Consider the following 17,303-nt stretch of genomic DNA (forward strand, 5'->3'; position numbering starts at 1 on the left):
CTACCTAAACACTTATAAGGCCCCCCCAATGCATAGCCAATAGGTCTCGCCTTGCGGACATTAGAAGTGTTTAGTTATCCAGCACAATATCCTTGATTAAACAACATCCAGTGATGCATGGGTAAACACATATAGGGTCCCAAAAGCGAGACCGATTGGCTATGCCAATGCTTGTTTTTGCCTTGGAAGTCGTCACGAGGTAGGAGACTCCTCCCTAGGACAATAGTGCCCATGGGCAGCGACTCCATCCTTAGACTGTTTTTGCCATGAAGGGTTACGATGGAGTAGTAAGTAGAAGAAAGATGTCCATGTGTAATGTATCTAAGTAAGATAGTACTAGAATAGATAAAGGTATCCGGGGAGGCGGGTGGGCGTATAAGTATCTGCAGCTCTACATGCCAAGAACAGATGCATACTGGTAAGTAGCATTTTCCATTCGAGACATATGAGCTGCAGATTGTATACTTTTGCATAGACAGTACAGCAGTTAACTCCTTAGCGGTGGCTACCTGTATCTATTGCAGTGCTTTGAAAAAGTATTCTTAATACAGCCTGGCCCACACTAGCTTGTTGTTTTGCCTGCACATCTACACAATAGTGTTTTGTGAAGGTGTGTGGTGTAGCCCAAGTTGCTGCTTTGCAGATGTCATCTAGGGGAATGTTCCCTACAAATGCCATAGAAGCCCCTAGTTTGCGTGAGGAATGAGCTCTAGGGGGAATGGTTAGTGTGCGTTTGGCTTTGATATAGCATATTTGGATGCATTTAACAATCCACCTTGCAATTCCTGCCTTTGAGAAGGGATTGCCTTTATGCGGTGGGGAGAAAGCCAGAAAGAATTGTTTGGTCTTTCTAAAGGATTTTGTCCTTTCAATCTAGTAGAGTATTTCTCTTTTAACGTCTAACGTGTGAAGAGCTCGTTCTGCAACTGAGTCTGGTTGAGGGAAAAACACTGGGCGTTCAACAGACTGGTTGAGATGGAAGGCAGATACGACTTTGGGTCAAAATTTAGGGTTAGTCCTAAGAACCACTTTGTTATGATGGATTTGTAAAAAATGGTTCTAGTATGGTTAATGCCTGAAGTTCACTAACTCTCTGTGAGAAAGTGGCTCTGAATATACTGTTCCCAAATAGGTACAGTGTGTACAGAATCCACAGTCCCCAGAGGTTTTGCAGAGGCTAAAGTTAGATATAACCTTACTCTCTTAAGGTGGTAGCTTGGTCGAGCAGTAAGGCAGTATCAGAGGACAGGGTAAAACATTTGTTGTACACACTCAGTCAGCAAATGGTCTCACACACTCAATAACTGAACTCTAGGCCAATGGTTTATATAAAAAAATATATGGTTGTTTCATTTTAGAACCAACAGGTATTAAAATACACTTTATCAGAATGAGATGCTTTAGTTATATACTTTTGCAATATGCAATTGACTTTTGTAGGTAATAGTTACAGGTTGTTGCAATAGGCAACACAATTTCAACTTGACTGGATCCTAGATTCAGTCCTGAGACAGTTCTTGGAAACAAGTGAGTAAAGTAGACTTGGTTACTGTTGTGATTTTTAGGCAATATTTTGCTATTTTAAAAGTTGACACTTGAGAAATTTCTTAGAAAAACAGTCAATGATTCCCTATGGGAGAAAATTCACGTTACAAGTATAGTATGTTCTCGTTACTTTTGTAATCCAGTACTGGGCTCCTAGGCTCAGTACTGGGACCTCTATCTAAAACAAGTAAGCAATTACGTTCTCACAGTTGATACGATTTTTAAAGAATATTTGTAGTTTGCAAAAATCGACACTTATAAGAAATTTCACAGAAAAACAGTCAATGACTTCCTATGGAAGAAAATTTGGTTCATGTTAAGTGCGGTTGCGAGTACTTTTCAGGGTCAGTGCTGGGCACCAAGATCCAGCACTGGTGAGTGTTTGTTACTCGGTTGATTTTAGGTGAATATTTTAAGTTTTAGAAACTCCACACTTAGAAATAATTTCAGAAGAAACCAGTCGATGTTACCCTATGGAGGAAAATTGGGTTATCGGCTTTTGGGTAAGTACTCGACTGGCAGAGTTAAGGTTCTGGGCACAGACTCAGGGGTCTCCCAGGGTCAGGTAAGTACAGTTGTTACACCCTCAGCGGCACAGGGGCAGCCGGGTGCAGAGTGAGTTAGGCCCAATGTTATCCTATGGGAGGCAGGGAGCCTTGGTTGGTGGCTGCTGACTAGCAGGCCACGCGGCTGTGGGAGCTGGGCTCCTGGTCAGTTGCTCAGGGCAAATGGAGAAGTAGGTAGGAGTAGAGGTTACACTGCTAGGGCCACTCGGGCGGCTGGGTGCAGGGTGCTTTTGAGCCTTCGGGCGCTCAACGGATTTCAATGGGAAAACTCCAGGATGAACAAAGGCTGCAAGCTCAGGGACGAAGATTCTTCAGGTGCCACCACCACTTCGAGAGGTAAGTTGGGTAGTTGGAGGATAGGTAGGTACCCAGGAGTTGGGCACAGGGGGCCGCCGGGTGCAGGGGTGCCTTTTGATGTCGGGAAATCTTACCCTCTGTCGATCGCGGTTGGGGGGGTACCTGGTTCTGAGGCTGCAGGCGTCGTCAGGGTCGTCGAGGCGAGTCCTTGGGTGCCGGATTCGGGGTCACAGTCGCTGGGGGGACGTCCTTGGGGTCTTTGTTCACTCTGGCACAGGCGAGGCTTGGCGGGTGCAGAGTGCGCAGGGTTCGCGGTTCCGGGCTGATGCCAGGGGTTAGAACTTACTTCGAGCAGAGCCACTGCTCATGGGAGTCCGAGATGCTCAGAGTCACAAGGTAGCCAGGTCCTCCGGAGTTTGTGAGGTTGCTGTCCACAAGAGGTGCCGGGATGTAGCAGTAGCAGGTTCGAGGGTCGACAGGCCGGTAGGGCTGGGGCCAAACAGTTGGTGTCTTCCCCTTCTTAGCAGCTGCACGGCAGGTCTTCTTTCTTCTTGCTCGTCTTTGCTTTTTCGGAATCTGGAGAAGGAAGGTTCTGGGTGCCTCTAAATACTAGATTTAGAGGCGTTACAGGTAGGTAAAGGGCAGGGACCAATGGGTCCCTGCCCTGGGGTGGATACACCCCGTATCCTGCCACTCTCCTGTGGGAGGGGGGCAGTAGCCTAGTCCTGATTGGGCAGGGCATCCCATCTTCAAGACGGCGAGCACCCAGAGATGTGCTTCACCTCACCTCCCCCACCTGAGGGGTGGGGTTGGCAGGCTGGCACATCCCCTGTCCTTATTTGGGGTTGCCAGCCAGTCTTCCCGCCAGAGTGGGGATTAGAATCGGTGGGGGCCAGTTTGCTGGGTACAGCAAGTGGCCTGGAGAAGCTCACAGTGGCGGCATGCCTTTGAAGCTTCCCCCTGTCCATCCTGGGGGCTGAGACCTAGCACCTCCCCAGGATGTGCACTGTTGCAGGCCCAGGAGAGCGGGGGCTCTCCACCTAGGGGTCCAGCAACATGTCTGCTGTGTGGCAGTCTAGGCAGCCTCCCAGACCAGACATGGATTGTAGGTTAGGTTTCAGGGGGCAGCTCTAAGATGCCCTCTGTAGTGCTTTGTACATTAAATCCCACACTGGCATCAGTGCGGGTTTAATGTGCTGAGAGGTTTGATACCAAACTTCAGTCTTCAGTGTTGCCATTGTGGTGCTGTGGAGTTCGTGTTTGACGAGCTCTCAGCACCATGTACTCTTAAATGGCAGCACTGCACTTAGTGCCCAGGAATAGACCTGGGTACTGTAGGGGCACAGGGCTCATGTTCCTGTGTCCACACCACTGGCATAGGGCACCCGACTAGAGTGGTGCTTGATGTATGCCAGGGCAGTGTAGGTTGTGGGCATGGCACACGGGGATGTGTGCCATGTCGACTCTGTTTTGTCTTGTACCCAGACACTCAGCCTGCAAGGGTAGTGTGTTTGTGTTACGGTACAGGGCCTCTAAGGGTGGCACAATAAGTGCTGCAGCCCTTAGAGGCTTTCCCTGGTCACAAGGCCCTGGGTACCTAGGGTATCATTTACCAGGGGCCGACATGTGGTCAGGGTTTGGCAATTTGGGATTGAGGTTTTTAGGGAAGGAACATAGGCCCTGGGCACCTGATTGGCCGGAGTCCAGGGCACACTCAGTCAAAGTACATTCAGCAATTCAGCAAAAAGTGGCGGCATACCATGCAAGAAAGATGGCACTTTCTCACACTGTCGATGGAGATGCAGTATCCTGCCAACAGCGGCAGCGATGTGTTGGCATCAATGGAGATGCACCTGATCAGAGTGGCGCAACGACACCGATGTGTGGATTTTGGTCGTTGCAGCACCTTATACCCACTTCCAAGGGCTCAGGACTGATTGGCACCACTTGGCAGGGCAAGACTCAGAAGGCAAAGTCCAGTTGCTGCAGAAGGTGAGTTGGAAGTCTAATGTCCGACACTTCTTAGGAGGCAAGCCAGCAAGCCCATGGTGTCACTTTGGATCTGGATTGGAGAGATTCAGGTCCAGTACTTCTTACACCCAGAAAAGAAGGCAGCAGAGTGACAGTCCCTTCAGGAGAACAACAGTTCCTTCCTGACAGAGTATCCACAGGTCCAGAAGTGTACTAAGTTAGTGGTGTCAGGTGTCCAGTATTTCTACCCAGTTGTGCCTTTGAAGTGGGGGAGACTTCAAAGAGTGCACAGAGTCCCTGCCCTTCCTGCAGACTCACTACAGGGTATATGCAGCACTTTGTGTGGGGACAATAAAGTCTATTCAGGCGCTTCAGCTCCTCCCTGCCATTCTGCTCAGGATGCGGGTGGCCTATCAGTCACACCCAAGCTCCCTTTGTCTGTGGTTGTCTAGAGGAAATGCAAAAAGCTCAGCTGTCACCCACCCCAGATATATATTCAGAGACAGACAGAAGGCACCAAATGGCTAAAGTAGTAATATTTTCGCATACACAAACCTTCCCCTTGAATGCATAGTGAGACCGCATTGCATCCCACTTCTACCCCGTTGGGCTTCATGGCTCTCATCTTCAAAAGTATCAATATTATATGACAGTTTTTTCAAGCAGTTTTTCAAACATTAAATATGTACCTTTGAAAATGTATAAGCAAGTAGTAATTGTGAAATGTTTCACTTGTAGTTACCCCTGAGGAAGGACTCGTGTAGTCCGAAATGTATTGGGTTTCAATAAAGAACATGCCTTGGACGAATTATGCGTTGGTCGTGTTTCTGATAGAGGTCCGGATGGTGACATCAGGAACACCAGAAGCTTGGAAAACAGCATAATATTCCACGTGTGGATCAAGCATGGTTGAGCATGAAAAGGGGATTAAAAGCACTGATTACCTGGCAAATAATGGATCAACTTAAAGCGTTGTTCTATTTCATATTTAGCTGTGCGACTGGTTTTGGGGTGAAAAGGTCACCCCACTTATCAAGATTAACTATGCGTGTGCCACCAGGGCAAGGAACTATACCAGTAAGCACGCACTCTTCAATGAATTTAGGATATATACGGACGGTTACAGAAAACTATGATGTGCATCTCAGCACCTTTTGAACATAAAGTAGGAATATGCCAGCTTTCTAAAAGTGGCATTTTAGAATTACAATTTAAAATCTTACTTAAGTAGGGATTTTAAATTGTGCTTTCAAAGACACCAAACTTGGGGTCCAATCTCTACCCAATTAGAAATTACACTTAGAAGATGTGTTAGCCCACTGAAGGTCGCACCACCTTAACAAGTCCAAATAACAATGTCCATCCAGTGATGTTTATATTTTCAAATCTTGCTCTTTATTCTTCTTATAATGTAAAAGTTCATAGACAGCCAACGCGTTTCGTTCTTAAGAAAGAACTTCGTCAGGGCTGAAAAAAAACATTTTAAAAACACATATGTAATTCCAACTACAATAAAAAGATTGTAAAATAAGCATAATACAATTGTATTGTGAATCAATCGCAAAGACCTGTTGACAGAAGTTATGGATAACATCCAACTAGTAGATTCCACATGTCCTGAATGGTACATTACAATTTATATAGGTTCAATTGCTAGATTGGTAATCCGTTCTATCTCATATACATATTTCTAATAGGGCAAGTCATATGGGGAGCATCTCATTGTATGATGTTAATTAAACATTTCAAAAGCACTCAATCAAGGTTCATAGACCAGTTAGTTTAAGAACATGGCTTTCTCTGAACACCTAGGTTCCGTATCACTCTAAGATCATATTGTAAAAATTATCGTAAATGCACCTACCAATTGTTACTTTGAAGTGTAGAAAGCATTGATTGTGCACTGTATAGGACGGAACCATTGATTTTCTGGTCCTTATGAGTTTGTTTGGTATGCTGATCCCTCCGTATTATACTTGCTCATCAAGACGAGTGTCACTGGGCTAGTGTGCCTGTAATATAATCACACCATGTCGAGAGGGGTCATAAGCAATCATGCGTGCGTTACAACTCCACGCGTGTCCGGGAATGGCGTCTCTAAATTAAATTAAATTTTATTTTATTTTTAATTTTATTTAATTTAGAGATGCCATTCCCGGACACGCGTGGAGTTGTAACGCACGCATGGTTTTGGTCTTAACTATATTAATAATGGCATATATTAAGACGTGCGGGTTTAAAACGACCTCTTGGAGCATTTCTATTTTGTAATTTCGTACTTCGGTAGGGGTTTTAAAATAACATGTCCTTTCTTATATATAAGGACGCGTAACCTCAGCATTAAAGCATGTAGGGACTGTTAATTTGAAAGCCCTGCCCTTTGACATGTATAGCGTGGGGCTCACAGACATTGGAGGACTTAATGTCTTGCGTTTGTTAAAACTGCGGGTGCGAGAGGCCCAATAAATGCTTTTTATCAAATGTTTATTAATGACGAGCGTATAGCGTGGGGCTCACATACATTGGAGGACTTAATGTCTTGCATTTGTTAAAATTGCGGGTGCAAGAGGCCCAATAAATGCTTTTTATCAAATGTTTATTAATGACGAGGTACAGCTTCATAATTTACAGTGCCGAAAATATGGAGGTGCACTTTATTTCGGGGAAATGCGAGGCGTAACACACGTTTTCAATTATAAATATGTGCTACAATCCAGCGAGTTTTACATAATGATGAGAATCCCATGGCAGTAAGATATACAGTGCCAATTGAATTGAGGCTGCTTTATTTATTTATTATATGCGGCTAGGAAATAATCAGTGATGGGGAATAGGATGAGGTCAGAATAAAAGACCTTGATTGCTTATGACCCCTCTCGACATGGTGTGATTATATTACAGGCACACTAGCCCAGTGACACTCGTCTTGATGAGCAAGTATAATACGGAGGGATCAGCATACCAAACAAACTCATAAGGACCAGAAAAATCAATGGTTCCGTCCTATACAGTGCACAATCAATGCTTTCTACACTTCAAAGTAACAATTGGTAGGTGCATTTACGATAATTTTTACAATATGATCTTAGAGTGATACGGAACCTAGGTGTTCAGAGAAAGCCATGTTCTTAAACTAACTGGTCTATGAACCTTGATTGAGTGCTTTTGAAATGTTTAATTAACATCATACAATGAGATGCTCCCCATATGACTTGCCCTATTAGAAATATGTATATGAGATAGAACGGATTACCAATCTAGCAATTGAACCTATATAAACTGTAATGTACCATTCAGGACATGTGGAATCTACTAGTTGGATGTTATCCATAACTTCTGTCAACAGGTCTTTGCGATTGATTCACAATACAATTGTATTATGCTTATTTTACAATCTTTTTATTGTAGTTGGAATTACATATGTGTTTTTAAAATGTTTTTTTTCAGCCCTGACGAAGTTCTTTCTTAAGAACGAAACGCGTTGGCTGTCTATGAACTTTTACATTATAAGAAGAATAAAGAGCAAGATTTGAAAATATAAACATCACTGGATGGACATTGTTATTTGGACTTGTTAAGGTGGTGCGACCTTCAGTGGGCTAACAAGTTTTGGATCAAGTGGATCACCCCCGGGAAACGGTGGGGGTTGTAAGGTTGCACACTGTTTTAGCTAAACAGCTTTTCTTTTTGAACCTAATATATAGGGAGGCAGGTGAGAGATTGATTAGGAGAGGTGCGACCTGCACCTCAGGGTACAGTATTTGAACCGTTTCTTTGTTTGGAGTAACACTTAGAAGATGTAATAAGGTAATCCCAATGTTAACCTATGGGAGAGATGGTCTTGCAGTAGTGAAAAACAAATGTAAGTTTCTCACTACCAGGACATATAAAACGTAAAAGTACATGTCCTACCTTAAGTACACCACACCCTGCCCTTTGGCTGTACAGGGACTACCTTAGGTGTGACTTATGTATTTAAAAAGGAAGGTTAGGGCCTGGCAAGATGGTTAATTTGCCAGGTTGACATGGCAGTTTAAAACTGCACACACAAGCTCTACAATGGCAGGCCTGAGACATGTTTAAAGGGCTACTGAAGTGGGCAGCACAATCAGTGCTGCAGGACCAATACTAGCATTTAACTTACAGGCCCTGGACACATGCAATACACTTTACTAGGAACGTACAGGTAAATTAAATATGCTAATTGTGGATAAGCTAATGTTACCATGTTTAAAGTAGATAGCACATGAACTTTAGAACAGGTTAGCAATGGTAAAGTGCCCAGAGTCCTAAAGCCAGCAAAAAATAAAGTTAGCAAAACAGGTCAGAAGGCAAAATGTCAGGGGAAATCACGCCAAGGATGCCAGGTCCAAGACTGCTGCTCTACTCTGTTGCATTGGAGGGTACATGTATGGCGGGCGACAGGGTAATGTGGATATCTTATGTAATGTTCGATATGGGTTTAGGCTGCGAATGTTGGACTGTTGATGATACTTCCTGCTGATCCTTGCTATCGCCCAGGCAGTGGGCGGTGGAGCTGTGTTTGATTTTACATGAAAATTATTAAAAGTGTTTAAAAAAAAAAAAAAAAAGATGCCAGGTCCAACAGTAATGCTTCATGTCTTAGTCGACAAGGAGGACTCCATAGACATCCTCCTTGATGGTCTCGTTGACAAGGAGTCTGCCAAGAACCTAAGGAGTTCTGTCTTGGAGCTGGTGGTTCAGATGCTGGTTTGGGTCTTGAATTTCCAACTTGAATCATCTCCTTTCAAAGAGGACTTTTGTTTCTTGACTTTTTGAATCTTTTTTGAAGTTTTTAATATATTGTTTCTCCCAAGAATGCACCCATTTCATGCTGTTTATAAGCAAGCGTTTTTGAAGAGTGTTCTTCATAAAATGGGCACTTCATTAGACTCACTTCCTGTAGCCAAATTTAAATTCTTCCCTCTCCATTTTTGGGAATTTTGGATGAGAAACTGGCATATTTTGCACTCCTTAGCTCTATGATTAGGGTAGAGATAAATATGCTCTTAGTAAGGGTCTCCAGAGTGTAATCTTGTCTGGTCAGAAGGTACACAAAGCCTGAAACAACTTTTTTTTATATGTCAGACGTCTAATTGTAGATGGTAATTTCACCGAAATCTTTACAGAACAGCAAAAGCAGAGGTTACAAAACTGTCAGTGAAAACAATATGAGCAGAGCTCATTGGACTCCACACGCGACATGCAGTAGAAATTTAAAGGACAGTGGCCTTTCAGGGTGTGGTCTTTGGGCTGAATGTCTCACCGGTTGATGTTTGGTTCTTTTTTTAAATTTTATTTTTTAAAATTTTATTGTTTTCAAAACAGTTAAAACAATAGGACATTGAAACAGACCTTGCGCATAGCTCTCCGGACAGATCACCACATAAATACATAATCCCTCAACCAACCCCAAGTCTAATGCATTGATAAAAACTGTGGCCTCCCCTCTCCCCATCTCACCGATGTTTGGTTCTTTTAACCAATACAATTAGACAACTAAACAGTATTTGGTTGAGAGTTAGGATTACTTGAACACAGCACCGTTAAGACATTTCCGTAGGACTCACGGGTAACTGATGAGGAGGATTCAAGCATGTGAAACTATGAATTGCCAGGATCTGGTTAAACTACAGTACGAGTGCTGCGGGTCAACCAATCACAATTCTCGCACTTCAAGACAGTCAAAATAGTTAAAAGGTAAAATTATGTTCTACTTACAAGAGCCAGCGGAGACGACGTAGCAGATGGAATCCTTTTAGCATCCTGATTATGAAAAAGTAGTAAATGTTAAAGAAAACAGAAAATAACCATTTATAGTTTCACACAGAGCAATTTCTTCCGTAAGCACTCTATTACTTCTTATAACCTGAAATCACTTTCAAAGTTGAATTTCTTAAATACCACGTACTTGCAGGGAAGAAGCAAAGGTGGCTGAGTAAGTACACAAGGCACAAAGTGGAGTGCATGGCTCTAATACAGCTCAACACTTTTTACCTGCTGTGAAAACAGCTGGTGAAACATTTAATGTATGCACTAGGAGATCCTCCTGTGAACTCCATTAAAGTTACTCTTGAATGGAAGATACCTGTTAATTTTGGCTTTTCTACTGGCCTCCCAACCATACCACCCCTGCCACTGATCATTTCAAAATGTACAATAATGCATGGTGACACTGCCTAGGTAAAAGTAAGGATAGTAATGTTATCCAAAGTTTACTGATATCTTCTGACCCAGCCTGCAAACCATGTAAACAAAACAAAAAAGGAGATTTGACAGGCGCATTTTCTTTTCTTATGGAGTTATCCCTTGAAATGATATGCATACAGCTACCTAGCATGGAGCAGCATCAAAGTACCTAGTGAATAAATTCAAATTATTTAATCCACAATGAAAAATATTCTCTTCAAGACAGTGAGACCAGACAGCAATCCCAATATCAAGGGCAGCAAAATGGAATGGAAACGGTCATTATACATCTACTGTAATATCCTTGGTATATCATTTGAAAGAAGCATTGACAATAAGTCTGGCATTTGGGACATATTATCTTTGCCAATGATTTTTAGCGATGCTCTACAGCAACCTCAATGCTGTGCAGCATGGCTACGAATAAAGAAAAAAGCACTTTGAAGTGTCTGCCTTTTTCATTGTGTAAAAATCACACAATTGATGGACGGAATGCAGAACAAATCAAAACATTCAACCGCAGTTAAGAGATCTGGGTTAAATCCATCATTGTTTTGCTCACCGTGCCACCCCAGTTTAGACCTGGCCATATGCAAATCAGTCTTGACCCTGTGCCTCATGGGAACAGTCCAGCCCGGGGTGGCATGGTGAGCAAAACAATGATGAATTTAACCCAGATTTCTTGACTGGGGGTGAATGTTATGATTTGTTCTGCATCCTGTCCAACCTTAGGACAGCTGACCCCAAGAAGATCTACTATAGAGCCCGACACATAGCTCGCAGTACCGCCAGTATAGAGGCTGCCACAAAGACTTTATCTATTGGTATCTCACACCCTGTCACCTACAGAGGCAACCTGGCATGTAGTGCTGACTGTTGGCAACACTGCCGATCCCCCGGGACTTTGTGTGAATGACCCATAATAAACCAATTTGTGGGGCTCAGTTCTAATTGACATATACACACTTCAACACCCAATTGCTCAGATGTTCTGCGTACACAATCTTGGGTCTTATCCACTTAAAAACCACAGGCAGTCAAATCAGACTGGCACTAGGGGCAGCCCATCAGACTATCCTTGCACACTGGGGCACAGATAAGCTGGCGACATTTAGGGTGGCTTCACCGCCTATCGTACATGCTGGTTACGGAGAAACTTTAACATCGCAAGGCGACTCCTATAGAGAACTCTGGCAACCATATAGATCCGTCCTGTCACAAGAATTTAGTCAACTGACATGCCCAAATACTAACATTTGCTTCGCTTGAGCAAGTCAGAGTACCCTACACGGGCTGGGAAGTCTTCTAGGTAGACCATATACCTCTGATGACCACTACAATGCATTTGCAAAGGAAGTAAGATCCCCTGGAGGAGGTTGGGGGGGGGGTATGGGGGGAGACTGGGATAGTTGAAATCTTGTTGCAGTGCTTTCTTCTGAGAATTATCAAAAGCACTGCAAAGCTTTCAGTTGTTGGCTGTTTGCTACTATCCTGCAACAAGAAAACAAATTTGAACCATAAAAGGCCACAGTCTGTGGAGTGTCAATATGTGGTGTGTCACACAGTGGAGAAGTATGTCATACACTGGAGTGTCAAACAGTGGAGCACTATAGGGTGGAGTATTGTGTGGTACAGTAGAGGGGCTTAGAGTGTCGATTAGTGGAGTACATCATCGTAGAGCAGCATGAAGTGTAGTTGAGTTGAATAGCATGAAGTGACAGAGTGGAATATCACAGAGTGGAGTGGTGTACAGTGTAGTGGCGTGTCAGACTGTTGGTAAGTGTCAAACAATGGAGTACAGTGAACTGGCAGGGTGCAGTGTTGTAGAGCTGAATGGCGCACAGTACAGTGTGGTAGACTGTAGTGGTACAGAGCGTTGTAGAGTAGAGTTGCAAAGAGTGGAGTGGTATATAGTGAGAGAGTGAACTAGCATACAGTGGACTGTCCCAGTCGAGTTGCATAGAGCGGAATAGCATAGAGTGGGGTGGCATACAGTGGAATAGTGTGAAATGGTGTACACTGGAGTAGCATAGAGCGCAGTCGTGTGGACTGAGGTACAGTGTAGTGGAGTACAGTGGAATAGAATGGACTAGAATGTCAGAGTGGGGTGGTGTACTGTAGTGTGTTGTAGAGTGGAAAAACCGTAGACTGAAGTGTTCTAGAGTGGAGCATGCAACAGCATAGGGGAGTTGTTGGACTTGGCCCTTATTGTCCTAAATTTTTTCGCTTTTACCCCTAGCCTTTTTACTGACATGGTGTGTCTGAACTGAAAAGAATAAATGCGGTGCAATGGTGTACGCACCTTTATTTCCACCATTGTAGAAATGCACCTTTTGAAATGGACGCCATTTCTGTCTGCTTGTGCCGCCTGCCTGAGGTGGGTTGGCGGTCTAGTGTTTAAAGTGTATGACGTGACAGAGTGCCCTACATCTCCCCCCACAGTGACAGTTGGGACTTCCAGCCCTTTCTGGTGGGCGGCGTGAGGGGTGTATAAATATCAGAGCTGGGATGCCATGTGGTCAGACTGAGCGTGGACCTGAATGAGAGGGGACACTCTGCCAGGAGGTACCGCCACATGGGCCTGTGTGCTGGCCCCTGAGCCCATCTGTACCCCTCTGCTGTCCACAGGGCTAGTGAGAGCCCTTTGCTGGAGTGAAGACTGCAGTGCCAGGAGTGCCACTGGATGGGGGATGACCGTGCCCGGGAACTGCTGTCCTGATAAGTGTCCCCTGCCTGCTGAACTTGCCCAGTATTGCCTGCCTGCTCTCCTGCCCTAGCGCCCCGTGAGTGCTACAACTGTGCCCTGCCGGCTGGCTAGCGCCTGGAGAAGAAGAGCACTTTATCTTACTGCCCAGGAGGTGAGGGGCTGACAACCGCAGCGTGTGCTGCCAGAGCACCACTCTATTCTGTGGGACCCTGGACCTGGGAGCACTCTAGTGCCTCGTGAGTGCTATAACTGGGCCCCAGAAGGAGGCGAGGAGCGTGGCGCGCCCTGGAGGAAACCCCTGGTGTGGGATTTCCACCCCCCCCCCCCCCCCCGCCTACTGGTCCCCGCGTGTGTGCCGCGTCTGGTGCTTATTTAAAACAGCGGGAGCCCACCACGTGTTTTGCCGCACTCTGGACTTCAAGAATACGGCGGGTGCCCACCCCGTGCTGAGCACCCTTATCGCGGGAGCCTACCCCGTGTTTCTGCCGCCTGTGCTCTTTATTTTTTACAGCGGGTGCCCACCCCCGCGTAATGGTGGCGCTTTGCATGCCTTTAAATTAAGCTGGTGCCTACCCCGCGTATTGCCGCCAAGAAAGAAATCACCGCTGCAACCCGGGCGCAGAGAAAACCAGGGCCGCTGCGCTGCTCACAGCGACCCGGAAGCCAGGCAGGAGCGCGCCTGGTTGGGGGCGTGGCCCGCCGGCTAGAGGGAGGAAGCAAGCGGAGGTGTGGCAGGGCTCCCGTGGTGACGAGGGAGCCCAGTGTGTGGAGAGAAACCAGGCTGGAGCCTACCCCACGCTGGAAGCTGTCCGGAGCCTTGCGGGCCCTGTAACAAGGGTGAAGCCAAGTGAGGTGCGGCGAATGGTTAGTGGGGTTCTAGAAGGTCAGTAAGAGCCCCACATGCAGCAATAAGCAGAGCCTGGCCCCGGCGGGAGCCCACCCCGCCTGCGTGTTGCTGCGCCTGCAGCCACAGATGACTGAAGCCTGCTGCAGGGAGGCAGACGAGACGCCTACAGCCCCGAGAGCACGGTGAGTGGGGCATTGAGGGAACATGGGGCAGGGAGGGGGCAACAGGGCACATTATCGGTGCCCGCCCCCGGTGATCCTTCCAAGATGACCAGAGTGGTCGCAGGGGCTTTCCCAGCAGCCCCGCTTAGCAGGGGGTAGCTGCAACGTTGGGGATAATTCGAACTTCAGAGTCCCGCAGGGGGGCCTCCAACGGACCGGGGCTCACCTTGGGCACCAGTACTCTCTTTAGGCCTCACAGCTGTGCCGCGTCAGAGCGTGCAGCTGCAACGGGGCACTTCTTATTGACTTGAGTCCCATCGGGGGGGGGGGGGGGGGGGCTCTGCCAGTTCTTCATATTGGCCAATGTACTTAAGGTGGTGTAAGGCATTCCTGCTGATGTTCTGGATGCCACTGAGGTACTGTTGGCATGCCCAATGATTTCCTGTACTCATGCCTACTGAGATGCCCCACATTGGTTATGTAATGTGTTTCCCCCCCCCCCCGCAGAGGAGGCCTACACGTCATATTTTAGGCCCCGCTCGGATAGGGGTATGCATAATGTAAGTTAGGTTTGGAGATGCTGCACCTATGCCCTTGTGATTTCCCCTAACTGACCCGTTCTAATACTTACACTGATGGTTCAGTGCAGAATGTGCTTTTATGCCTAATGCCCTACAACGATGTTTTCATCCCAGGCCTGCGCTGTGTTCACGCCAATGCAGGTTCTGGGCATAGTGCTTCCATGCTACGGAGTCACCACATACCCATGCTGTTCCCTAAATGATAATATGGTTATGCCTACCGTGATGCATAAAGTGTTGTTGAGGTGCCCCATGTTCACGCATTTATGCCAAGGAGGGTTGTACGCCTAATGTTATGCCTCACTGTTTCATGCTAACGAGATGCTGCCTGCTAGGGTGGTTTAGGCCTAAAGCGAGTTCATATCCTGTTCTTTATGCTAATGCTATGCCCACGGTGTTGCTCATGCTGTTATGTGGATGAGGATGCCCTATGCTAGTGTGTGTAGGCCTAATGCCTGACCTAATGGTTTTCTGTGCAGTCCTAGGTTCAGGCCGGATAACGTTTTATGCCTCATACTAACGTGTCCCATGCCTAAGGTCCTGTATGATGTGCCATTCTAATATGTTACACCTATATGACTACTGACTTTTATTTACCCTGTTTATGCCTGGTGATAATTCTGGCAGCGGCCCGATTGGCCCTGCCCTGTAAATAATCCCCCTCTGTAAATGACTACCTGGTGCCAGTTGGCTCCGTGTTCACCACTGTGATTGCATCCTACTGTGGAGAAGTGTGGCTCAATGGTTAGAGCGGCAGACCCTGATGCAGAGGTCAGGCCCGGGACCAGGGTTCAATTCCCCGCCTCGGTGGGTCTTGGGCTCAAAAAATTCCACGGACCTGACAATTCTCGCATCGGTGCCTATTCCAATCATGGAATAGGCAACTCTGCAACTCTGGGCAATAGCTTGCTTAATCTCCACAACGGTCCCCACAACGCTAAGGATGCCTGGCCTCCACCTTGGGGGTGCCCAGGAGTGGACACCTCACAGGGAAAGCCAGGATGGGTTCTACAGCGGTATTCGTACAAGCGCCTTGAGACCCTTGCGGGTGAGTAGTGCGCTATACAAGTATCAATTTACATTTACAATTTACTGTATTTGGTATAATACACAAGTTATTTTTCATGCAACCTGGTGTGGAGTCTCTTTTTGTAGTGTGCCTGGTGAGTCGCCTTTGTGCGCTGCGCAGATGCTTTACACATTTCCTCCGGAGTTTGGCCCGCCCACTCTGCGCCACTTTACCCAGTTTCTAACAGGAGTAAACTGTAGAACATACAGTGAAAAACTTACTGTGGAGTGGTGTTGAGTGCAAAAACGTTGAGTTTACTGGTGTACAGTTTAATGACAATAGTGAAGTAGATGAGTCTAGAGGAGTATCATACAGTGGAACAGCACAGAGTGTTGTAAAGTAGAGTGGAGTACAAAGGAATACCGTACAGAGCAGTGGTGTACACTGAAGTGGCGCACACTGAAGTGACAGAGTAGAATAGTATAGTCTATTATCGTAGAGTGGAATTGCGTACAACGGAGTAGCAAATAGTGGAGGATCGTAGAATTGAGTGACAGATTAATGGCAGACCCTCCAGGATTTTGCAATTTGCACACAAAAAAACGCCACATCTGCAGTTTTGTAAAAAAAAAAAAAAGCCAGCACTTTTTTACAAAAGTACCTGTGAAATTTCAAGAATCCGACCCTCCTCGCATTGGTCCAGTGGCCTCCTCGCCACTGGGACAACAGAAGGACGGTCTCACAGCAGGCAGGTGAGTTGTTTATTTACTCTTCATCAGCCTGTTCATTCTTCATTCTAGCGGAGGGCCACGACAACGAAAGGAGGAGCCTGCTGCACCTTGGAGACCAGGGGACACCACGAGTAAGTTATCCCGGGCTTGGTCCAGTGAGCATTTAATTTTAGCAGGTTTTGGGCCCACTGCAGGACCACGTGTTTTTTGTTTTCATAGAGTTAAGGGCCCACGGGGCATGCAGCGGGCCCGGGGGGCATTTATTTTCATCAACTTCAGCGCCAGCAGCCCAAGGGGCCAGCCGGACCGAAACATGATAAAAATAAATCCCCCCTGGGCCAGCTGCCTATGGGGCTCCCGGGGAACATTCATTTTTAGCAAGTTTTGCGCCGGCCGTCCACAGGGCACACAGGAAGCTCAAGAGACATTCATTTATAGCAAGTTTTGGGCCTGCTGCCCACGGGGAACGCAGCAGGCCCAGGGGGCATTCATTTTTAGCAAGTTTTAGTCCCACGGGGTGGGCATTTATTGTCATCAAGTTTAGGGCCCGCTGCACACAGGGTCAACAGCAGGCCAGAATCTTTATAAAAATAAATGCCCCTAGGCCTGCCACATACCCTGTGGGTGGCAGGCCAGAAACGCAAAACAATTCCCCCCCAATGCCTGCAGCTCACAGGG

General features: G+C 46.4%; 1 protein-coding gene across 2 annotated transcripts in view; it reads right to left on the reverse strand.

The window, feature by feature from the left end:
- NUP153 (nucleoporin 153) overlaps nt 1–17,303 on the reverse strand; it is a 608,884-nt gene that overhangs the window by 334,821 nt on the left and 256,760 nt on the right. For both annotated transcript variants that reach the window (XM_085607084.1, XM_085607083.1), the window contains exon 7: nt 10,122–10,166. In XM_085607084.1, the coding sequence (XP_085463210.1) occupies nt 10,122–10,166 (45 nt within the window). The remainder of the gene's footprint in view (nt 1–10,121; nt 10,167–17,303) is intronic.

Source organism: Triturus cristatus, chromosome 5_2, assembly GCF_964204655.1.
Source record: "Triturus cristatus chromosome 5_2, aTriCri1.1, whole genome shotgun sequence".
NCBI lineage: Eukaryota > Metazoa > Chordata > Amphibia > Caudata > Salamandridae > Triturus > Triturus cristatus.